This window comes from Lepus europaeus, chromosome 13, assembly GCF_033115175.1.
Source record: "Lepus europaeus isolate LE1 chromosome 13, mLepTim1.pri, whole genome shotgun sequence".
Lineage (NCBI taxonomy): Eukaryota > Metazoa > Chordata > Mammalia > Lagomorpha > Leporidae > Lepus > Lepus europaeus.
The window spans coordinates 39609745-39634356 of NC_084839.1; the positions used below are offsets into that span (position 1 = coordinate 39609745).

A 24612-nucleotide genomic window follows, 5' to 3' on the forward strand; every position below is an offset into this window, starting at 1 on the left:
CAATGGCTGGGGCTGGGCTGGGCTGAAGCCGGGAGCCAGGAGCTTTATCCAGGTCTCCTGCAGGGCCCTACTCTCCCAGGAGCATTAACAGGGAGCTGGACTGGAAGTGGAGCAGCCGGGCCTGCAACTGGCAACTAAATGGGATGCCAGCATCACAGTTGGAGGCTTTATGCCATAACACTGGACCTCACTTTTTTTTTTTTTTTTAAGATTTATTTACTTATTTGAAAGGTAGAGTGACACACACACAGACAGACACACAGACACACACAGAGAAGGAGAGAGAAAGAAAGAGAGAGAGAGAAGGCTGGCGCCGTGGCTTAACAGGCTAATCCTCCGCCTTGCGGCGCCAGCACACCGGGTTCTAGTCCCAGTTGGGGCACCGGATTCTGTCCCGGTTGCCCCTCTTCCAGGCCAGCTCTCTGCTGTGGCCCGGGAGGGCAGTGGAGGATGGCCCAAGTGCTTGGGCCCTGCACCCCATGGGAGACCAGGATAAGCACCTGGCTCCTGATTAAAAAAAAAAAAAAAAAAAGAGAGAGAGAGAGAGAGAATTGAAACCAGGAAGCCATTTGGGGAGTGAACCAGCAGATGGAAGAGCTTCTCTGTTCTCTGCCTTTCAAGTAAATAAATACATAAATAAATCCTTTAAAAAATTTCCTATTTTATGGAATTTAAATTTTCTTGGTGACATAAAGTGCCAACTTTTGTAAATATTACATGGTTATTTGACATGGATGTTTATTTTCTCTTGGTAGAGAACAGGGTTATACCTGAATTTTTAAATATAGTATTCAAATCCTTTATAATCTTATTTATGTTTGGTCTAGTTGACCTTTTAAATTTAGAGAAAGAAAGTCAAAATATCCTGCTATGATCATAATTTTAATAGTTTTTTCCTAAAAGTTTTTGTTGTGTTTCTTGTTGGATTTTGATGCCACTTGGCCTGTTCAGGGATTTGTGCCTGTTAAGCCTTCTTTGGGATCCCATCTTTTATTATCATCCAAAGCCTCCTGCCTTGCTCATCACCACACTTTTCTCTGCCAAATATTATTACTGCCACCTGCTATGTAACTTTGAAATGACCACACACACCTTACTGGAGTCTGCACGTGCTGTTTCCGACTGTGAGAGTGTTGTCTGCCTTGGACAGAGCCACGTCATACATGCCCCCGTACTCAACAACTTGGGGTGAGCTCTCCTCCCATCGGGAGTGTCTCATCAGACAGACCCCTGTAAGTGTTTGACTGACTGCAACCACGGGGCTTGGAAATACACATACGCTCGAGAGCTTCACAGACAGGCTGGGGTGGGCTACTCATTGCTGCTGCTTCTCCTAAGACCCAGAGCTCAGGCAGCACTAGTGAGAGACCCGTTAGCCTTGGAGCTCTGACATCTCATTCACCAATACTGGCACCCAGCACCACCCTCTAGCATAAGGGACCTCACCTTTCATTGCACATCCCTGCTGTGGTGGTCAACCCAGCTCCTCTGGAGAAACACTCACGTAAAGGTACAGCGCTGACTTTAATTAGACCCCACTCTCCATCCACCTGCATCCACTCTGAGTACACTGCAATCATTTTGGAACTCACTCCCTGTGCGGCAAGCGTACCGTGGCTACCCAGTGTTTTCCCTGGGAGGTTTGCTTACATTACTCCCCCTTCTTTTAAGCACTTGAACCTAAGAAACATTTTCTGAGTCTGGCAGGACATGGTGTGACTCATGCAATCAGACGCCGATCATCTCCTCATTGCCACCACAGGCACTGCCACCCCTTCTTCCTTTTTGCTGCCATGCGCCTGGAATAGCTTTATGCATCGTTTTATTTCCAACCATGGCATGTTATTGCAGGTGCATCTCCTGTATCAAACTGACAGGTAGCTGGATGTGTTCCCTCCTTCCTTGGTAAGAGAGCTCGGGCTAAATGCGCCCAGCCCAAAAGAACCACACTTCTTTGCACATCTTGCAGCTAAATATGGCTATGTTATGAGTTGTGGCCAATAAGAGTAAACAAAAGAGTTTTATGGGACTTTGGGAGGGCTCTTGAAAAGGGGGATGGTTCCACTCTGTGCTGCCTCCTTTCTTCCCCTTTTCCTAATCTGCCGTGAGGACAGGATGGCTAATGCTTCTGGCCGCCTCCGAGGACCAAGAGGTGACCTTAGGATGGAAGCCAGGTGCCAGGAGGGTGAAGCAGAGAGACAGAGAAGCCTGGGCCTAGGTCTCTCACGACGGAGAGCTGCCACTCAGACTGGACTCCTCTTACAGACTGCTTTTACCCCACAGAGAAACTTCCACTGTTTAAATCACTCTTTGGCTTTTTTGTTACATGCAGACACCAGGATTCCCAAAAGATGTATTTTGCCTTTGCTTTTTTCTTAAAAAAATCTAAGAGTTATCTTTTTCCCTTTAATGATTTGAAAGTCTTCATTCTTATTCTGATTATACTAGTAATTATTTTTAGAAGCTTACCAGACACATTTGCACACTGATTGCAAGAGCATCCTTTGGGCTCTTGCTACCCTGGTACAGTCCATTGATCAGTTACGTCAGCCTCACCTGGGATTCTGGAAGAACTGCAGACTCTCCTGCCCTACCTAGACCCATGGAACCACAACCTCGTGCTGAGCAGATTCCTGGCGGTCTGTGTACACAGCACAGTGGGAAGCCACTGTGCGCCAGGGCACTGCGGCTGCCCCGCTTCTCCTGATGTATGATCACCTCCGCACTCTTCTGCTAGAAGTGGGCAAGGCTCCACCGGAGCTCATCCACAGCATCTTTGGCCTTTGAGGCTCTGGCCCTTCCTTTGTTCCAGTTTCAGCTTCTCCAGCCCTCCTGATGGTCACCTCACAGCTCCTTACACCCGTCATGGCACTTCCTGGTTAGAAGCTCTCCCCTTGGGGCCTACTCAGCAGCAATCCCCCTTCCTCCGTGCTAACAAGTCCCAAGGTGGCCATGGACACAGACCCGGCCCAGGAGGCAGATACATGCTGGGGGCTCTGAGACCATTTCTTTTGTCTTGGATAAAAGGAACCTTGAAGGGCTGGTGCTGTGGCATAACAGGAAAGCTGCTGGCATCCCATAAGGGTGCTGATTCGAATCTCAGCTGCTCCACTTCCAACCCAGCTCCCTGTTAATGGCCTGGGACAGCAGCAGAAGACGGCCCAAGTCCTTGGGCCCCTGCACCCATGGGGAGACCCGGAGGACACTCCTGGTTCCTGGCTTCCAGCAAACTCAGCTCTGGCTGTTGCGGCCATCTGGGGAGTGACCCAGCAGATGGAAGATCTCTCTCTGTCTCTTCCTCTCTCTCTGTAACTCTGCCTTTCAAATAAATAAAATAAACAAATCTTTACGTAAAAAAAAAACAACTTGGGATATGAACAATGGATGTTCCTGCCCCTCCTTCCTCCAGAAGGTGCAGTGATAGCTGAGGTTCAACAGCCACCGTGGTGACGTGAGAACAAGCACGCAGGCAAACAGGCAAACAGGCAAACAGGCTGCGGGCGAGAAGCAGAGACAGAAAGAGCCAGGCTCTGGCTGAGAGCCGTTTCTCTTTCCCTGATTCCTTCTTCCTTTTCCATATGCTCCAAATCCACCCTCCCTCCTCTCTGTCTGGTAGAACAACATTGAGATATGTTCTAGACCACTAGCTATATTATACCATATTCTTTAACTTATAGTACCAGCTAAGTTAAGCCTTTTGTTATAAACATCTCCTCTGCTTCCCCACCCACCAAGTCTACCAGTCTAAAATAAGAACACTAGGATTTTTAGTTATTTGAAAGGCAGAGTGATATAGAGAGAGAGGGAGACAGAGAGAAAGAGATTTTCCATCTGCTGGTTCACTCTCAAAATGGCTCCATGACTGGGGCTGAACCAGGCGGAAGACAGGAGCCAGGAGCTTCATCCAGCTTTCCCTTGTGGGTGGCAGGGGTCCAAGTACTTGGGCCATCTTCACTGCCTCCCAGATGTATTGGCAGTGAGCTGGATTGGAAGGGAGCAGCCAGGACTTGAACTGGCACTCCAGTAGGGGAAGCCAGCATTGCAGGTGGTGGTTTTAACCCACTGACCACATTGCCAGTCCCATTTTATTTATTTATTTTTTTAAAGAAGCTCCAATCTTTTAAAAAAATGTTATTTATTTTCATCACCTTAAAAGGCAGAGTGAGAGTGAGAGAAAGAGAGAGAGAGAGACATACAGAAAGAAAGACCATTGGCTGGTTTGCTCCCCAAATGCACACAACAGCCAGGGCTGGGCCAGGCCAAAGCCAAGAGTCCAGAACTCCATCCTGGTCTCTTATGTGGGTGGCAGGGCCCGAGCACTTGAGCCATCATGCACTGCCTCTCGGAATGCAGCAACAGGAAGCTGGATGGGAAGCAGCGTAGCTGGGACTTGAACCAGCACTGGGATATGCAGGAGATGCGGCATCTCAAGCAGCGGCTTAATCTGCTGCGCCCAAACACCCTGAACAGTGGTGTTCCGTCTTCTGGAATTTCTGAAATTACTTTCCCCTACAGATTGGAGCCAGCCAGCTCCACTCTAGGCAAACCCACCCTCACTCTCCCCTTCTCCCCCTCCCTAGGCGGCTGGCCCTGGTTCTAGTAGGCTACTTTATGGGGCACCTTGTCTACGGGGAGCTAATTTTTACAAACATTTCTGTGGTTTCTGGGGAGTGGACGTTGTGCAACAGAGTGAAAAGAAATTGAAGTCTGAATTGGGTGAACTCTTCCCTACCCCTCACATGTGAATAATGACTTGCTGATAGAAGCGGCTCCTTCAAAGGTGGAAAACAATCTAAGATTTATGGTCAAGCCTGTTCAAGAAGACTCAGTGCAGCCGTGGCCAAGGGGGACACAACGTCAGGAGATTCCTAGATCTACTGTGGGTTGGGAGAAAGGGAAGGGCGGGGCCTGGGGAGAAAGAAGGCCAGAGGCTGGCGGGAAGGTCAGGCCCCCCGCAGGCTGCTTAGGCTGTTCTCTGGTTCCGCAGTCCTGGGAACGTGTGCCACTCTTCAGCAGTGGGGGTGAGCGAGGGAGGCGAGCCTCAGCTCACAGCGTCTGCCTAAGCACTGCAGGGCTGGCGGGGGAAAGCAGGGGGCCCGGGAACCGGCCGTGCGGCAGGGAATCCACCCTGGATCTAAAGCTGGAGCTCAGGTGCTCACCTCTCAGTGTGTGCCTGGGAAGCACCAGAGCCGGACTCCTGCCCACTTCTCAGAGTCAAGTCTGAAATACGTGGCCAGAAGCCTGCCTGCTGCCCAGTCTCCACTCACTCCTCCCCTCTCTGGACAGCAAGGAGTGTGTGTGGGGGGGGTGCTGACATGGCCCCCACGCTGCCTCTGGATGACTCCTGGCTTTATGGGTGCAGAGCCAGCATTTCTGGGGGTACGTTTTATAGCCACAGCTTCAAAGTATAAAAATAGAGTGTGAAAAACAAGAACGGGATGCACAATCAGAGCCACAGTCCTCCTGCTGCTTAGGGAAGTTAGAGAAGCAGTGAGAGTCCCCAGGCTGAAAACACTGAGCACCCACTTGCTCTGGCGAGGGGAAAGTGCACAGGGCCCTTCCTTGGGTGCCCAAGGCAGCTGGGCTCCCCCCTAGAAACCTCTGCTGTCACTCGGGTCTCTCTGTGGAGTTACCCCCCCCCCTACTCTGCCCAGGCAGGAGATGCTGAGCAGGACGCCCCCAGAGGCTGCGGGTCACACAGCCGCTCCATCGTGCTGCTTCGAGCACATCCAAGCTGTACCTCAAACCCGAAAACAACCTGAATCCTTTTCCAAACACAAACCGAATCTTTTATGTCAGCTTCCATATGTTTTCCTAACGCCACTCCCCACCCCAACCTACCCCACAGCAGAAACCAATTTTCTTAACAGAGTAGGTTCCTGTCAGTTTTTCTCCTAAGTGGTCTCACTTGGAACACACACACACACACACACACGTGTTCATGCGCACACACGCGCACACACACACAGAGATTATGTGTGGTGGTGGTGGGGTGAGACTCTAGTTTGCCTTTCTTTTACTTTTGAAAACAATGAACACCCTTGACTTTGAAGCAGGGCCACTATGTTCCAGGACTGGCTTTTAAGAGGACAGGGAACTTTCCATTTCCTCATACAATGGGACTGGATAGCTTGGGGAGCCCTTGTTGACCAGCTATAACCTAACAGGCTCACGGCTGGCATCACCGGGGCTCCTGGGGCATGCAGCCAGGCTGCGAGGGGGACTGTGCCCCAAGGAGAAACACCCACCTCAAACCCCAGGGCCACCTTAACCCCAAAACCAAGCTACGCCGCAGAAGCAGTATGAGCTGCTCTAGAACTGAACTGAACACACCAGCTTTGCTGCGATGAAGACCTCTGCCCTTATAGCAGATGGGTGGCAGCAGATGTCTAGCCCAGCAATTAAGACACCAGTTAAGATGCTTGTATCCAGGCCGATGCTGCGGCTCACTAGGCTGATCCTCCGCCTGTGGCGCCGGCACACACACTAGTTGGGTTCTAGTCCTGGTCAGGGCGCAGGATTCTGTCCCGGTTGCCCCTCTTCCAGGCCAGCTCTCTGCTGTGGTCCGGGAGTGCAGTGGAGGATGGCCCAAGTGCTTGGGCCCTGCACCCCATGGGAGACCAGGAGAAGCACCTGGCTCCTGCCTTCGGATCAGTGTGGTGCGCCGGCCGCGGCGGCCATTGGAGGGTGAACCAACAGCAAAGGAAGACCTTTCTCTCTGTCCCTCTCTCTCACTGTCCACTCTGCCTGTCCAAAAAAAAAAAAAAAGATGCTTGTATCCCACTGTGGTGTAGCGGGTAAAGCTGCCTCCTGCAGTGCTGGCATCCCATATGGATGCCAGTTTGAGTCCCAGCTGCTCCACTTCTGATCCAGCTCTCTGCTGTGGCCTGGGAAAGCAGTGGAAGATGGCCCAAGTCCTTGGGCCCCTGCACCCATGTGGGAGACTTGGAAGAAGCTCCTGGCCCCTTGTGGCCATCTGGGGGAGTGAATCAGTGGATGGAAGACTCTGCCTCTGCTTCTCTGTAACTCTGCCTTTCAAATAAATAAATAAATCTTTAAAATAAAATGCTTGCATCCCTGTTGAAGTACCTGGGTTTGATACTATGCTAAGGCTCCTGATGTCAGCTTCCTGCTAATGCAGACCCAGACCCTGGAAGGCAGCAGTGATACCTCAAGCAGTTGGGTTCTACCACCCATGCGGGAGACCTTGGTTGAGTTCCTGGCTCCCAGCTTTGGCGTGGCCCAGTCCTGGCCACTGGGGGCATTTGGAGAGTAAACCACTAGATGGGAGATCTCTCTTTTTCCATCTGTCTGCCTCCCAAAATAAATGTAAAAATTAAAAAGATAAAAAGCTGATATACCCAAGAAATAACATAAGAGCTAAATAGTGCGGATCTGACAAAAGGGAAGAGAACACCAGGCCTGAAAGGCTTTGTGGAAAGGGAGGGCCTATGGCTGGGCCTCGAATGATGGGCACTACTTAGGGAAGCTGATCAGCACAGCGAGCACACGCCAGGCTGAAGAACAAGGCCCAGAGGTGGGAGCGGGCAGGGCATATGTAAAGAGATGAACATCTGTGCACGTGGCACAGAGGTCAGGGTGCTGCTTGGTATACCGCATCTGGTATCAGAGTGCCTGGTTTGAGTATTGGATGCTCTGCTTCAGATCCAGCTTCCTGCTAACGCATACCCTGGGAGGCAGCAGGTGACGGCTCGAGTACCTGGGTCTCTGACATGCACATGGGAGACCTTGACTGAGGTCTTGACTCCTGGCTTTGACCTGGTCCAGCCTTGACTGTTTTTGTGCATTTGGAGAATGAACCAGCAGATGGAAGAAAATCTCTCACTGTCTCTTTGCCATTCAAATACAATGAAAATAAACAAAGAATTTTTTTAAAAATAGAGATGACCACTCAACTCTCCATTTCCTCCTTCTTGGGTCTCTTTAAGATGCACCCCCTCCCAATTAAAGAGTTATCTTTCTAGAAGATTCTAGCTATCGGTAATGTAACCACAAGGCTCACGAGGAGTCTCTGTGTGTGTATGTATTGGGGGGCACTGCTGGTCAGCAGCCTCCTCAGTCATCTTTAACCAGAGCTGAATGAGAACGGGGGTGCATTTGATCAGTCCACCCTCAACTCCTGACCCTGGCTTAGGTTCCAAAAGGAAGACTGCCTGCTGTGTGCAAAGAGAATACACCCTGCCCTGGCCTTGCTAAGGAAAGGAAAGGAAAGCGCAGAGGAGGAGGGCTGAGGCCATGAGCAAGGGCGGACAGCACCAGCTACAGAGCTTGCCCCAACTAGCGAGGAAGATAGTCAGCACCAGATGGCCCGGGCCCCCACTGTGGGCTTATCGCCTCCCACAGAGGCCGGTCACCTTGGGCCAGGGAGCTTGGTTTTCAGGAGCAGCAAGATGATGCAAAAGTGACCCTCATTTCCTCGAAAGGAGCCTGGTGTTGTCCCTCTGGGGCTTAGTCACTGAGAGGCCACGGAAACAAGCCCATTATCCCAGCAACCAGGCCTGGCCAGGGTGCTCACTTGGCACCCGCAAGCTGCTTCCGGATTGGAGGCAGGAGCGTTCGTTAGCATCTGCTTCGGCACATCATGGGAGCCAGCTGCCAGTGACGCACTCGCTGAGACACAGGTGAACGTCAGGGGCCCCAGGCTCCCGGGCAACAGCAACGGATGGGAAATGCAATTTGGGACGCGGCCCTGGGCTCACCGTGACAGCCTGAGGTTAAGGGCCTGCCTTAATCAAGCATCTCTGTTTTGAAGGAGTAAATGGGAAAACAAAACTAGTTCCTGCTCACCGACTCGCCTCCTGCAGCTGCTTCCCTCACGCTCCACCTGGGGATGCCACAGGTTTGCTTGGGGCTAGGACTGTCCTCCCTAGCTTTGCACTGCTGCCCAGAGCCCCAGCAATGCTACGGAGGAACACCCTGCGCAGCCAGGGCCGGGAGGCCCAGAGAGACCAGGACAGCAGAATTTCAAGGCCAGATTCAGGGTGTGGTTTTATTGCTGGGAGATGCCTGCTTCCCCAGAACACTCTGTTCTTCCCACCCCCGTGTTGCCGAGTGCTCCCACACCCTCTGTCCAAGGCAGCACAGCGGCCGTCTCCCCTGCCCCTACCCGCAGCATCGTCTCATCCCGACCGCTGCTCTCCACCCCAGGAGTCCAGACCTTTCTCAGCGAGCACCCCCATATCTCAGTCACTTCCTTTATAGAAATCAAGGCCTGGGGCAGGGGGGCGAGGGCAGCAGAGAGAAGAGCCGTACAGGCTCTCAGGAAATCTAGGTCTCATTTTTCTGCTAATTACATGGCCCCGTGGAACCCACTCTTTCCTGGGCTTGTTTCCACATCTGAAAATCAGAGCTCTGAACTCCTGGAGTCTCCTGTGCGTCCCTCCTTCAGGGAGGGAAACTGGAGAAGAGGCACCCACGCAGCCTTGCTGTGGGCCCAACTGCTGCCTCGTTGCGCCCACCCTCCCTGCGACAAACTCAGTTTATCTCTGCTCTGGGCTCCCCCCATCTATTCTCTTAGGCCATGATTCAGACACAACAGTGAGTTTGGAAAACCCCAGTGTTGGGGCCAGCACTGTACTGCAGCGAGTTAAAACCCCAGCCCGCAGCACCAGCATCCCATATGGGCACTGGTTTGAGTCCTGGCTGCTCCACTTCCGATCCAGCTCCCTGCTAATGTGCCTGGGAAAGCAGCAGAGGATGGCCCAAGTACTTAGACCCCTGCACCCATGTGGGAGACCCGGATGGAGCTCCTGGTTTCAGCCTGGCCCAGCTTTGACCATTGTGGCCATTTGGGGAGTGAACCAGCAGATGGAAGATCTCTCTCTCTGTAATTCTGATGTGTGTATGTTTGTGTATATGTGCATATGTGTGTATAACACACACACAAACACACACAGAATTAAATGGAGAAAACAGGAAAGCCTCTTGTCGAGTGCTAGGAGGAATGAATGAGGCCTGCTCACATGGTGAAGACAGTCAGGGGCCCCAGAGGACAGGGCCGCCATTCTCAGAGCTGCTGCCTCCCCCAGGCCCTCCAGGTTCATTCCTCTGCACTGGCCCTAGTTGCCCACGCAGGGCCTGATGATCCGCTATTGATTCTGCCCCTGGGGAGCAATTCCTAGAGCCAGCCCTGTGCTTGGTGTGTGGGTCTGAGGGCTGAAATTCTTGCCCAGGAAATTCCATCCCACACAAGAGAGAAGGGAATATCAAGGGAGAGAGGGAGTTGCTCCAAGATATGCCATTGTACCCAGTCTTAGCAGATGCTCAGTCGGTCCCTTGTTCAACTGATGTCTTAGGGAAGAGGTGGGGCCTACAGTAGCTGACTTCATCTGCAAAAGACCCAGCACTCAGCATAATTTTACCACAACACAGAATCCACATAGCTCCACTCCTGTCCCCCAGCCCGGTCTAAAAATGCTAATCTCTTTATAGTGTAACTGCTTTTTAAAAAAACAAATTATTTGAAAGGCAGAGTGAAAGAGATCTTCCCTCTGCTGGTTCACTTCCCAAATGGCCCCAACAGCTGGGGCTAGGTCAAGCTGAAGCCAGGAACCAGGAACTCTGTCTAGATCTCTCACATGGATGGCAGGAACTCAAGTACTTGAGCCACCACCCGCAGCTTCCCAGGGACATTAGCAGGAAGCTGGACTGGAAGCAGAGTATCTAGGACTTGAACCTGCACTCTCCTATGGGATGCGCACCTCCCAAGCAGTGGCTTAATTCACTGTGCCACCCACCCCTGTGTAACTGTCTTGATTGACACATTCCTCCATTCATACGATTATCCAACAGTAATTTTATTGACCATTTAGTATGTGCCACGTTCTGGGAATATGGCAGTGAATATGCAGACTAAAATCTACTCTCTTGAGACTTTCATTCTGATGAGACAAGACAAAAACTAAAAACTATTGCAGAGAGTGAAATCAACAGGATGAAGTGATAGCACATAACTGGATGGTTGTTGTAGATTGAGTGGTCAAGGCAGGCCCTTTATGGAGAGGACACTGAAGTGGAGTTGGAATGGAATGAAGGGGGCAGTCATGTGGACTATGGAAGAACATTCCATGTGGAGGGAGCAGCTAGTGCAAAGGGCCTGAAGCTGAAATGAGCTTGGTGAGCTTCAGAATTCCAAAGAAGGCTGGAGTCAGGGGTGGGGGAAGTAAGGCTTTATATGTTACTGTAGGAGTCTGGGTTTTGTTCATGGTAAGATGGGAACCTGGTGCCAATGTTGCAGGGCGGGTAAAGCTGCCACCTGCAATGCTGACATCCCATAGGGATTCTGGTTCTTATCCTGGCGGCTCTACTGCCAATCCAATTCCCCGCTAATGTGCCTAGGAAAGCAGCAGCAGATGGTCCAAGTCCTTGGGCCTCTGCCATCCATGTGGGAGACAAAGAGGATGCTCCTGGCTTCTGGCTTTGGCTTGGCCCAGAGCTGGGTGTTACATTCATCTTGGGAAGTGAGCCAGCGGATGGAAGATCCCTTTCGTTCTTTCTGTCTCTCTCTCTCACTCTGTAACTCTGCCTTTCAAATAAATAAATAAATCTTTTTTTTTTTTTTTTTTTTTTTTGGAAGACAGGAACCCAAGGGAGGGTTTTGAGCAGGAGACTAGCATCATCTGATTTATCCCTTAAGGAGAACCCTCCAATCATTAGCCACATGGAGAGCAGACTACAAACAGTAAAGGCAGAAAAGCCAGGTTGGTGGTTTTATTATTTAAAATTTTTATTTGCTTTTTTAAAACACACGCACACACAGAGAAATCTCATCCGCTGCCTTACTTCCCAGATGCCCCCAAAGGCCGGGGTGGGGTGAGGGTGGGTGGGGTTGAAGCCAGTTGAGAGCAATCAGCGCTGCTCTATGTAAGTAGGAAGCTGGAGTCAGGAGCCAGAGCTGGGACTCAAACCCAGGCATTCTGATGTGGGATACAGTTATCCTAACCAGCATCTTAATCACCAGGCCAAAACCCCGGGCCCAGCAAAGACATCACTGTGCTTTCAAAGTATTTGCTGACTGACTGACTGACTGACTGAATCACTCTGCTGGATGTGACCACCTCTTGCCTCCACTTAAACAGTGAAAGAAATACCTGTACATCACATGGGGAGGAAAGAGAGGTGGGGTTGGAAAACAATGCATAATTTTTAAATAGGCACAAAGAAGCCTGGACATAAGGTGAGCTGGAGTCTGGAGCCATACTCCGGCCCTAGGACAGAAAGGCCACTCTGGAGGCAGCGCCCCGGGCGGACTGTGAGAGCAGCCAGTGGAGGGTTGAGGCAGGAAGCAGCGATGCCTTTGGAAGCCCTGTCAGGGCCTGAGCTGAAAAACACACGAGGCCTTTGCTGGGCTGGGGCTGGTGGACAGCCTTACAGGTTTTGGGGGTGAAGCATCGAGACTCAGTGCGAATCTCCACAGGCCCCATGGGTCTCACAGGCCCCACAGGCCCCACAGGCCCCACGGGTCCTACGGGCCCCACAGGCCCCACAGGCCCACGGGCCCCACAGGTCCCACAGGCCCCACAGGCCTCGTCCTGGGCTATGTGGCCGTCTGGATTCAGCCTCGCCATGCTACCTGCCCAACTCCTCTGCTCTGCAGTCTCACTTGGGTTTGTACTTTCCCGCCTCCCTGTGAGCTCTGCCGTTGCTTCTACATCTCCACAGGTCACGGTGCCCAGCACAGGCTTCTTTGGTGTCTCCCGGTTAACCCAGGGCCATGGCCCCTGGAGCCCTGGGCTGGCTCCCTGGGGCTGCAGTCTGGGCCCCAGACGGAAGAGTGAGGAGAGGCCACATCCTACAGGACTCCGAGCCCCAGACAGTACTCCAGGAAGACTGCTGCTCCGCTGCGTCTCAGTCAGCGACCACCACTGCCCTTCTGCAGGGCCAGAGGGGGAGGTCCCTCTGCGGTCCCCCAGCTCTTCCTTGTCTCCAAGGGCACGTTCAGTCTCCTCACAGAACTCAGCACTGACGGTGGTGAAAGATCAAGCCAGTGACACTAACTGAGCGCCCACGGTAGACCTAATGGAAGACAGTCTCTAATCTCCAAATTCGTGGGCTCGATGGAAAGATAACACTGAAGCGCATGAAAGAGAAAACGATACAGAGCAGAAAAGCAGGATGACACATGGCCAGGTGCCATGGCTGTTCAGAGAAAGGGGCACTCCTGGAGGGCGGCGGTGTTGGAAGGAGGCAGGTTCACTGCATGGCCACTGAACGTCCCGACTCAGCAGGGTGAGCAGAAATTTCACACGACATTTTGCAGGTGAGGGGCTTGGTGGGGGCAGGGACTGGATCAACTCAAGCAGCCTGCTGGCCCCTTACCATCTTTCTCTGAGTCCCACACATGGAAACAGGGATGGAGGAGGCCATGTGGATCAGGTGCAAAGAATGGTAGAAGCTACAAATCCTCTTGCAGAGGGAGCCAGTCTGGGGAGCACAGGAGGGCAGGCTCTTGCCCACTTGCACCCCTGGCCCATCCAGCGCCCAGGGGCTGGTTTCTGCTCAGTGGGACACGTGGGTTCTGCCTGGGTGGTGGGGGTGGGTCTCCTGATCTAGCCACCCATGCTCACGTTCCCCAGTCTCTGCAGCAGAGTAAGCTGAACTCCACCAGCCACCCTCATCAGCGTCAAAGGGCCCTCGCACAGAAGGAAAGGCCATGCGGGAGCCCCAGCCACGGTCCTGACCGCCCAGCCCTGCAGGGAGTGCCCCTCCCACAGCCCAGCCACATGGCTGTTATGCCCTCTTCCTCCACAGGCGCTGTGATGCGTATGTACCTCCCCTGTCATTCTCATCCAGACTCTGCCCAACCTGAGACCCACACAAATGGAAAGAAAGTTCAACGCTGCCCAGGTTGTTTTCTCCCCACAGGGAAGCCCTGGTGCCAATAAAATCTGACAATAAATCCCAACGGCATAGGAAACAGACATGAGTGAGCTGCCTGGTGGAGACGCTCTCGGGGTCTCTTGTCCTTACTGGAACTCTTTCCTGAGCACACAAAAGGTTGAGGTCAAGTCAAAGCAGGGCAGGGAGTAGGTCAGGCCTCAGTGCAGTCCTGCTCATGTACTTCTTCTCCTAGGGCACATTTCAACCCCCGCTCCTAAGCCCTACAAACACCACTCCTCTGTGCCCCTCTGCAGGTTCTGTGACTGGTCAGGGAGAGCCTCGTGGGCTCCCTCAGATCATACGTGTAAACTGCTCCACCGAGAGTTGTTCAGAGGCTGTGACTCGTGGTGGGTGTAGCACGTGCAGGACAGCCAGGGTCCAGCTCTAGGGGGGTGATTGAAACACTGAGCTACCCCTCTGGCCTCCTAGAATCATTAACCAGCAGTTCACGCCACACACTTGTACCCAAAGCCAACCTTGTGCAAAACGACATGCTAGGGAGACACACTCGGGACCAGGGGATCTCGCCTTTGCCTCTTCTCCAACAGGTCCAGGCCAGTGCCCACTGGGGCCAAACTTGTCAACAAGTCTTGGGGCTCCCAGGATAGCTGGGCTGTGCTCTGTAGAGGGCAGAGCCAGAACAGTTCACTCTGTTCCCACCACAGATAAAGTTTCCCTTTGGCCCTCGCAATATCCATTGCCAGTCCCTCCAAGGCCTAAAGAATACTTTGTCCCAGATCACAATGACTTGCAGCCTGAATGCCCTTCCCGGTTCCTGGTAGTTCTACTTCCTGGAATGCCGTAGCCCAACTTCTACAGCAGCGCTGTCGTTGAGGGGCTTCCCCTGGATACCTCACAGGTTTGAACCCTTCAAGCCAGCTCACACACCCTTCTCTCAGTGTTGAGCTGACACCAGCACTGTGCCTTTGAAACCTCCAAAACCATGAGCCAGACAGAGCTCCTCTTCCCGAGTAGCCTGACCAGTACAGAGACCCACAAGTCTAACCTCAAACTTCCCCAAGTACATCTTCTTCTGCTCTCCAATCCCTCACTCCTGAGGACTGCCACTACCTGCTCCCAGTGGGTCTCTGCACTGGTCAGCTTCTGGCAACTCAAGTGAAATGCCGACGCAGGGCGCTCACAAAGAGGAGCTCTGTCCAGGTCATGGTTTAGGAGGTCCAAAGGCACAGTGCTGGTGTCAACTCAACACTGGTGGGCGCCCTCTCTCCCCTCTGCGGGACCTCATGGAGGAATGCATGGTGGAAGCGTGCCAGGTAGGCCAAGCAGCGGCAGCCTGACCAGAGGCAGAGAAAGAGGATTGGGGAGGGGGCAGATTTGCTCCTTTAATAACAACCCTCTCTTGAGAACTCAAGGGTTGCACAAGAACTACCTACCAAGAGCACGCCCCAGTGACCTAAGGACCTTCAATCAGGCTCCACCTCCCCACGCCTCTACCCTGGGACCAAACCTCCAGTCACAATGGACTCTGGGGGAGACACTTGACCTACACTCAGACCATAGTCTCTCTGCCCCCGGATTCTTCTTGCTCACTCCCAACTGTGATCCATTTGGCAATGACACCAGAGAAAGCTTCTCAGACACATTTCTGGTAACACCATGCTCCTGAACCCCTCTCCAGCTTCCCATCATCCACTGAGGCAAGCCACTGGCTTGGCCTTCAAGGCCATTCCAAGTGTGGGTGACCCAGCCTTTTTAGGTTCATCTCCTGTTCCTCTCCCTTGCCTGTGTTCCTTTTTCTTTTCTTTTCTTTTTTTTTTTTTTAAAGACTGCACTTATTTATTTGAGTGGCAGAGTTACAGACAGAAAGATCTCTGATCTGCTGGTTCACTCCCCAAATGGTTGCAATGGCTAGAGCTGAGCCTATACATAGCCAGGAGCCAGGACCTTCTTCCAGGTCCCCCATGTAGGTGCAGGGGCCTAAGCACTTGGGCCATCTTTCATTGCCTTCCCAGGCCAGAAGCAGAGAGCTGGATTGGAAGAGGAGCAGCTGGGACATGAACCAGTGCCCATATGGGATGCTGACGCTGCAGGTGGAGGCTTAACCTACTATGCCACAGCACCAGCCCCTGGCCTGTGTTCTGATCACACAAGTGCAGTCCCTGCTAACCAGCCAGCTCCCACGTTCTCACAAATCCATGCTTTGGTTTGGCTTTTCCTTCTGTGTTTTTGTGTGTCACTTATCCCTTCTTCTGGGCCCGCTCCCGGTTCTAGACCCTTCCAAGACCTCATAGGCAGCGTGCACCTCAGCTGCCACCGTGTTTCCCCAGCAGGAATTACTAGCGAGTCTGGAGCCGAGCTCTGGCTGCATGCAGCCCTCATTTACCACATGAGGTCTCAGATACGTGGCCTTGGATTTTTCTTTCTTTATCTGGAGGAAAAGTGAGAATGAAGTCTAATGTTTTCATTGTAATTTTGACTTCTCAAAGAAGCTATAAAGTGTTAATATGATGTAATGATATTATTTTACTGTTGCATTTAGTAAATCACTGATTTGGGAACAAAATAAACAACATATATTTTTAAGGTAGTCAAGATGCAACAGTGATAACTAACACGGAACACCAAAGAAAACGCCCTGGGCAGTCTATTCCACAGAGTCCTTGTGTGCTGAAGGAATGCGAAGAGTTAGCACCAGCGAGATATCCGTAGGAGATGCTGAAGCCAGACACCGCACTTGTGATGAGCCAGTCAGCTCAACCAACTCAAGTGAGAAGTCAGGGGCAGGTCTCACTCCTCAGTGACTCTGTGGTCTGAAGCAGAGACCCGTACTGTGTGCTTGAAAACCCAGGCTGTGCCATGGAGGCTGCAAGCATCCCTCATCAGGCAGCTCAGAGCGCACCCAGGCAAGTGCCACTTGGACTGAGTGAGGGCCACTGCATGGTGCCATTAGGTTCTGGGATATTTACACTTGGAGAATCTGCCTTGAATCTGATTTTTCTGGATATAAAAATTCATTCAAAATGGATTTAAAAAGTAGAGGCAAGATGTTTTAATATAATTTCTGGAAAAGAAGTCATTCTGAGGTCTGAGTTATTAATTGTTTAAATCAATCAAGTGGTCTGCCAATATTTACTGTGTTGACCTTTTCTAGTTGTAAAACTTGATTTTTAATAAAACCATTTTATTTTGAAAGAATTTCAAGCATGCAAAAAGATGCGAGTGTAGCAAGTCTATAGCTCTGGTTAACATTCACATGTGCAAATCAGTTTCTTTTCCTCTCAACCATTTTAGAGTAAGTTACAGGTGTCATGTCTTGTCAGTCCTTCATATTCTAGCACATACTTCCAAAGAGCAAAAATCTCCTCTTGCAAAGTCACAATCTAGTTATCAAACTCAGGAAACCTATAATATCGATTTTAATCCACAGACAGCATCCAATGTGTCAGCTGTTCTGATAAGCTCCTAATAGGGGTTTTCCCCCTCCAGTATAGGATCTGGAACAACTAAACTGCATTTAGCTGTTGAGGATTTTTATCTTTTCCACACCTAATATCCCCCCTTTTTAGATCCAGAGGATAAATAGCTACATTTTTATTCCTCCAGAGACCTCCTCACACCAGGAGTTTCACGTGCATAAGACACTAAACATAAAATTACTTATTTCTACTTCTTGAGAAAAAACTCAGATTGGAAGGAAGAAGAACATGATTGTATATTTTTACCATAAATGAACTTGAAAAGATTCTGAAACAAATAAAAGTAGTAGAGCAAAGACTACTGATTAAGAGTTAAGAGTCCCACCTATAAATCCACTACGGAGTCATCTTGCCCATGTCTAGTGCAGAGGGCCCAAGAGAAATCTCCCAAGCATTATATTCCACCAAATACATACAGAGCACCTGCTGGGCACTGAGTATCCTCCCCAGACAAGCTGCCACTGGATTAAGGACGGACCCAGTACTGGGGCACCCAGGAAGTCTGGCAGCTTGCGGCTGGGGAGGTGCTTGTACGACACGGGGACTGCGAAGCTGCTCCTGGCTAACCTGCTCTGTATCTGGGGGATGACTAAAAACCAGGTGCTTCCAGGTGTGCAGAGACACACGCACTCCGAAACCAGAAAGCGCACACATTCTGGGAAGCTTCCAGGGAGCACAGGCCTGTGCACTGCCTCGGGGACCAGCGCCGGCCACGGCACATGGGCCCCTGGCTCAGTAACAAACACTGACGGCCTCCCTCTCCCATTCTGCAGTGCACTTCTTGCCTCAGCTTGTGACTCCCTGCCTCCAATGGTCTTGCTTTCCACTGGGATGGCTGGCTGGCCCACAGACCTTTCCTGACACGTGTCCCAAGTGCAGGGAGCCTAGGTCCACTCGAGCAGTCACACTGTCAGCTGGCCACTTGTCCAGAGGCACGACCTTGCTTCTACTCCACCAGCCCCTGCCCCTGCCACCCTGCAGCCTGTCTTCTACCCACTGTCAGAGTTCCTTTTTGCTCCCATAGCATTTGCCCTCACGCACAGACACCCCCAGGCCAGGGCTGGCCCAGACCACACTGCGGATGTGAGCGCGGAACTGCTGTTCTTCTTGCTCTCCTCCTGTCTGCTGAGTTAATGTCACCAGCAGATGAGGAGCCAAGCCGTGAAGAGGAGAAATTTAACTTACAAGTAATCATCTGTTTGTGTTGCATGTGAAAACTCACGTAGGAGCAAAAGGCTGGATCTGTGGTTCCTGGGTTATGTAACACAGATAATCAAGATGGCCTTATTTAAAACAGATGACAATGTAACTAGCAAAAAACCAAACAACACTGTTTATTAAATTTCTACCTTCAAAACAACTTTTCTCAAGGATGTCCTAGAGAAGGGGTCAGCAAATTATGCAAGGCAGATGAAATCTGGGGAAGCTGCCTGTTTTTGTAAATAAAGTTTTATTGGAACACAGGTATGCCCATTTACTTACCTATTGTTTACGGCTGCTTTCCCACTAAAATCATAGAATGGAGACCATACCAAACGGTCAACAAAGCTGCCACTCTCTGGCTCTATACATAAGAGTGTACCTACCCTGTCTTAGAACAACAGGGAAGACAAAAGGATCAGAACAAGGTACCTGTTGATTGGCAGGTATTTTCTTGTGACATGGCAGTCGTCACAGTTTCCGTGGCTGCATCTCTGATGACTTGCTCCTCGCTCTGCAGGAGGTTGAGAACACACCTCCAGAGAGCAAGTGTGTCTTGCAACTCTAGAAGACCAAAAGGAATTTGGATTACCCAGGATGCAATTGACAAGCAGGTACAAACGCTATCTCAAACCCACGGTGGGAGGGAGCAGTGCTGAATGGAAACAACAGCTGTTCCTTTTTTCCTGGTGTTGCAAGATACGAAGACTTGAGGATGAGAGAGAGAGCGAGCAAGCGAGAGAGCTCTAGGCGGGCAGGTTAGGAAGTATCTTCTTTGGGCATGGGAGAGAGGGCAGGTCTTCTTGGGGCAACCAGCACCAGGAAGGCCCCCAGAAGGTGCTGCCTGGGTACAAAAGCTTTAGGCCTAGCTGTTCCCAGGGTGTCATGATTCTCAAAACTCAAATTTTATGCATTAAGAGTGTTTTGAGGAAACCAGCCCCGTGTTAACCTGAGTGAACTCAGGAATTCTTTATTTCTTTAATTATGGAAAGTTGAAAAAATTTTAAAATATTTATTTATTTACTGGAGTGGAGAGAGAGAGAGAGAGAATGAATGAATGAATCACCCATGCACCTCAAAAGCCTACAATAGCTGGGGTTGGCCCAAACCAAGCCAGGAGCTGGGATCTATCCAGGTCTCCCATGTGGGTGGCAGGAACTCAGTTACTGCTGCTTCCCAGGGCCTGCATTAGCAGGAAGCTGGATCAGAAGAGGAATCCAGACTTGAACCCTGGTCCACTGACGTGGGATGTGGGTGTCTTAACCACTAGGCTAAAACTCACTTGTGAGCTTACACATTCTGACAACAAATTATCAATCCAGATTATGCTTTGGGGGTAAGAATCACAAATGGATCAGGGCCCAGGATAAGGGCAGCAGCCCGTGTCACTGTCTGTGGGGTCCACTACCTGAGTGCCATTGCTCCTGGGCACCGTCTGACGGCCTGTGCCAGGTACCGCCATGGATGACAAACAAGAAAGCAGAGCCCAGACACGGCGGTGAGCAGTCCAGAATGAAATCCTGAAGCTGTGACTCACAGCGGACTGCTGAACTGAGACAAACTTCCTGAGGGTGGGTGGAGGAGGGCGAGGTGCTGAGAGGACACCTGTGGTACAGGTGGGGTGGGGCTGGCTTGGAGGGGGTCTCCATGCAGGGCCAGCGAAGACCACCACACAGCATGGCTATCCTTAAGCAGGAGGCCGTCCTGTCCCCAGAACCTCCTCTCCCTCCCCGATGTGTCCATGGGGAATCCGACACCAGAGTCAGAAAACTGCAGTCAAACCAAGAACAGCAACGGCTCCACACCGGGTTTCGTTTTCGTCTTTCAGTTACAACCCTGGCCTTACATTTTGCTCAGTCTTTCAGAATCTGCCCTTTCTAACTGTTCTCTGGGGTTTGACACTTCCCTTCCTGAACATTTCCTCCTTTAATAGAGCCAGTTGTACCGGAGATCCTTCCCTGCTTAGTCGGTTTCCTTTTTATTAATGACTTTGCACTGCCCTTGGTTTATCCTCACACATGCTTATGTCTTTTTTTCAAAAGATTTTTTTCATTTATTTGAAAGTCAGAGCTATGGGGAGCTTGGGGGTCAGAGAGAGAGAGGTCTTCCATCCACTGGTTCACTCCCCACATGGCTGCAATGGCCAGGGCTGGGCCAGGCCAAGCCAGGAGTCAGGAGGTCCATCCAGGTCTCCCACATTGATGCAGGGGCCCAAGGACTTGGGCCATCTTCTGCTGCTTTCCCAGGTGCATTAGCAGGGAGCTGGATCAGAAGTGGAGCAGCTGGGACTCAAATCAATGCCCATACAGGATGCTGGCAATGCAGGTGTTGGTTTAACCTGATATGCCACAACGCGGACCTCTGCTTATGGCCTTGTCTCTCAATTATTATTTTTTTTTTAAGATTTATTTATTTAGGGTCGGCGCTGTGGCTCAACAGGCTAATCCTCCGCCTAGCGGCGCTGGCATACCGAGTTCTAGTCCTGGTCGGGGCGCCGGATTCTGTCCCGGTTGCCCCTCTTCCAGGCCAGCTCTCTGCTATGGCCCGGGAAGGCAGTGGAGGATGGCCCAAGTGCTTGGGCCCTGCACCCCATAGGAGACCAGGAGAAGCACCTGGCTCCTGCCATCGGATCAGCGTGGTGCGCCGGCTGCAGCGCCGGCCACGGCAGCCATTGGGGGGTGAACCAACAGCAAAGGAAGACCTTTCTCTCTGTCTCTCTCTCACTGTCCACTCTGCCTGTCAAAAAAAAAATTATTTATTTATTTATTTGAAAGGCATGGGGCCAGTGCTGTGGCATAGGGGGTAAAGCTGCCACCTGCAGTGTTGGCATTCCACATGGGTGCTGGTTCGAGATCTGGCTGCTCCACTCTAATCCACCTCTCTGCTATGGCCTGGGAAAGCAGGTCTTTGAGCCCCTGTACCCACATGGGAGTCCCGGATGAAGCTCCTGTATCGTGGCTTTGGATTGGCACTGCTCTGGCCACTGGGGCCATCTGGGGTGTGAATCAGTGGATGGAAGACCTCTCTCTCTCTCTGCCTCTCTGTAACTCTGCCTTTCAATAATAAATAAATCTAAAAAACAAAAAAGGAGATTTTATATGGAAAATTGTTTTTTAAAAAAAGGCAGTTACGGAGAGATAGAGAGGGGAGGGAGGTATCCTTCATCTGCTGGTTCACTCCTCAAATACCTTCAATAGCTGAGACTGGGCCAGGCCAAAGCTAGGAGCCAAGAGCTTCTTCTGGGACTCCCACATGGATGCAGGGGCCAAAACACTTGGGCCATCTTCCACTGCTTTCCCAGGCATATTAGCAGGGAGCTATATTGGAAGCACAACAGCTAGGACTTGAACCAGTGCCATATGGGATGCTAGTACTGCAAGTGGCAGCTTATCCCACTGTGCCATAGAAACAGCCCCTGTCTCAGTTCTTGCAGGCCATCAGCCACCATGGATCACCCTCCTCACTTCTGTAATGTTCTACCGGATCAGCAATTCAGTACAAACCAACGGCCTTTGCCCAGGACTCAATCACACCCAGCAACTCTAGGTTGTTCCACACACATTTTGCTGGTTCTGAGCCATGATCAGAGTTGTCGAAGTCACCAAGAAAAGGTGCTACAAAATGCTATGCATGTCATGGAGGAGCATGACCGAAGTCTGTAAACTTTGTTCTTCTGCCTCTGCATCCAATCACACACCACAAGCATGGAAGTCCCCTTTTAGTCCTCCCTCACAGGTAAGAAAATTGGCTGGAAGTCACTGAGAAGAAAAAGGGTATCAAAGAAAAGTTTATGAACAGAAGAAATCCAGGAAAGTGAGACACTTCTTTGGTTTGAATTCTTAGAACACATAAAATCTGAATCTCAAACTCTAAAAAACAATCCTTCCCTTTTGTCTTTAATACCAAAAGCTTCTTGGAGGCAGGTGCCATGTTTTATTCCTGAAGGCTGGCCATGGAAGAGGTAAACAAAAATGGGATTCCACTGACAGAGGGGAAGACAATCAGGGCACAACAGTAGGGATTCAATATGGCAGGAGAGGGCGGCACCATGATTGAAGCACAGTTTTAGGTCTTGAATTTTACTTTTTATCAAAACTTACGATTTTAAACAAAAAGCTTTGCTGCCTGCAGCACTGGCATCCATATGGGTGCAGTTTCGAGTTCCAGCTGCTTCATCTTCTATGCAGCTCCCTCCTAACGTGCCTGGGAAAGCAGCAGAAGATGGCCCAAGTACTGGGGCCCTCCCACCTACGTGTGAGACCTGAAAGAAGCTCCTGGTTCCCAGCTTCAGCCTGGCCTAACATTGGCTGTTGCAGCCATTTGGGGAGTGAACCAGCAGATGGAAGATCCCTCCCTCCATCCCTCTCTGTGTAATTCTACATTTCAAATAGATAAATAAGAGGTAAAAAGAAAACAAAACAAAAATCCAAACAATAGAATTTTGAAAATTAAAACAACAAATAAGCTCCTATGTTTTTCAATTCCTGAGGATTTCTCCAACCCTAGTTTTTTGTTTTTGTTTTTTGTTTTTGTTTTTGTTTTTAAATTAGCAGTTTGGGGGTAGTGGGAAGAGATACACAGAAAGATCTTCTGACCACTGGTTTATTCCCCAAATGCTCACAGCAGCTGAGGTGGAACCAGGCTGAAGCCAGGAGCTGGGAACTCCATCTGGGTCTCTGATGCGGGTGGCAAGGACCTGACCCCTTGAGTCATCGCCTCTCAGGGTCAGCAATCCGCTGGCATCAGGAGCCAGAACTGGTGTCAGACTCAGGCCCTCCAATGTGGGTCCAGACTAAACGTCTGTTTCCCAAGCTCGGCTTTCCTAAACATGCCTGACGCAATGCCTTTCCTAATTATTACTCTTGAAACAGACAGTGGTCGTAAGAAGAGAGACCCGGAAGGGAAGAACAAAACTGGAAAACGGCTGAGACCTGTACAGCCATCTGATCTAAAACCTGTCCCTAAGGTGCCCTCAACTTAACACCAAATTCAGGGAAAGGAAGCAACAGCCTAACCAGTCACTTAAGCTGGAAGCCTGGATTCACCCTGGAGTCCTCCTTTTGTCTCGACTTCAACACTGAGTCCTGGTGACTCTCCTTCTGAAATAACTGTGGAAGCCATCCTCTCTCCTTCCTCACTGCCACGGCTCCACCCTGACCCCATCACTTCTCACTCTTACTGAGACAGGCTTCCTGGAAGAGGGCACAGTTCGGCGCAGCCTTGCAAGCTAAACAGAAGGCAGTCAAGCAGTGGTTTGTTTATGGAGCACTGCTCCCTGCTGATGACGCATGGGGCCGTGGTGGGGAGAGGTGGATGGTGAAGTGGGAGGGGTGGGCCAGGGACACAACAGGAAGGGCCCTATGAACCATGTTAAAGGGTGCTTAGGTTTTATCCTGAAGGCAATGGGAACCCACTCAAAGGTTTAAGCAGTAGATGAAATGATTCGATTTGCATTTCAGAAAGACCACAGCAGCTCTTTGGAAGCTTTGTGGAGAATGGCTTGGGGGATAAGACCGAGAGAACAGAGGCGAGTTAAGAGGCTGTTGGTGGAAGTGATTAGAGTGTGAACTGAGACAGTGGGAACACACTGAAACCTGGACCGGCGCGGTGATTCTGCCTTTAGTCATTTCCCTTCTCTTTTGGCTCAGAGAATCTACCTCTAGGTACAATGGCACTACAGACCCCCTCCCCCCAGCAATCCCGCACCCCAGCATACTTACCTAGAGGGGGCTGGGGGTTGGTGAGGAACAGCGGCGTGGTGCTGGTGAGGACGTGTGCAGCAGCCAGCCTGGACTCTGTGGGCAGATGGTCTCCACAGGACAGGACCACCAGCCGAACCCACCGCTTCAGCTCCGGGGCTATGGAGTGCCTGCTCTGAAAGCACACAGTGTAGCCATTAGGAGCTCCCAATGCAACCTTGGGCCGACAAGGGGTTAGGGTGAAGCCACACCAAACTGGCTGCAAGTTAGTCTCCACTCAGTGGAAGTTAGTTCAGTTGTTTTTCTATCCCAACTAGAGAAAAAGACACAAGCCCGAGGAAGGAAAACTGATTTGTCTCTCAGTAACATGGAATCGC

At 51.0% G+C, this 24612-nt stretch overlaps 1 protein-coding gene across 1 annotated transcript in view; it reads right to left on the minus strand.

Moving 5' to 3' along the window:
- Positions 1-24612, minus strand: part of THADA (THADA armadillo repeat containing) — a 375245-nt gene that overhangs the window by 29305 nt on the left and 321328 nt on the right. The window contains exons 35-36 of the mRNA XM_062209349.1: positions 24257-24410; positions 18969-19100 (exon numbers count right to left, since the gene is read on the minus strand). Of these exons, the coding sequence (XP_062065333.1) occupies positions 18969-19100; positions 24257-24410 (286 nt within the window). The remainder of the gene's footprint in view (positions 1-18968; positions 19101-24256; positions 24411-24612) is intronic.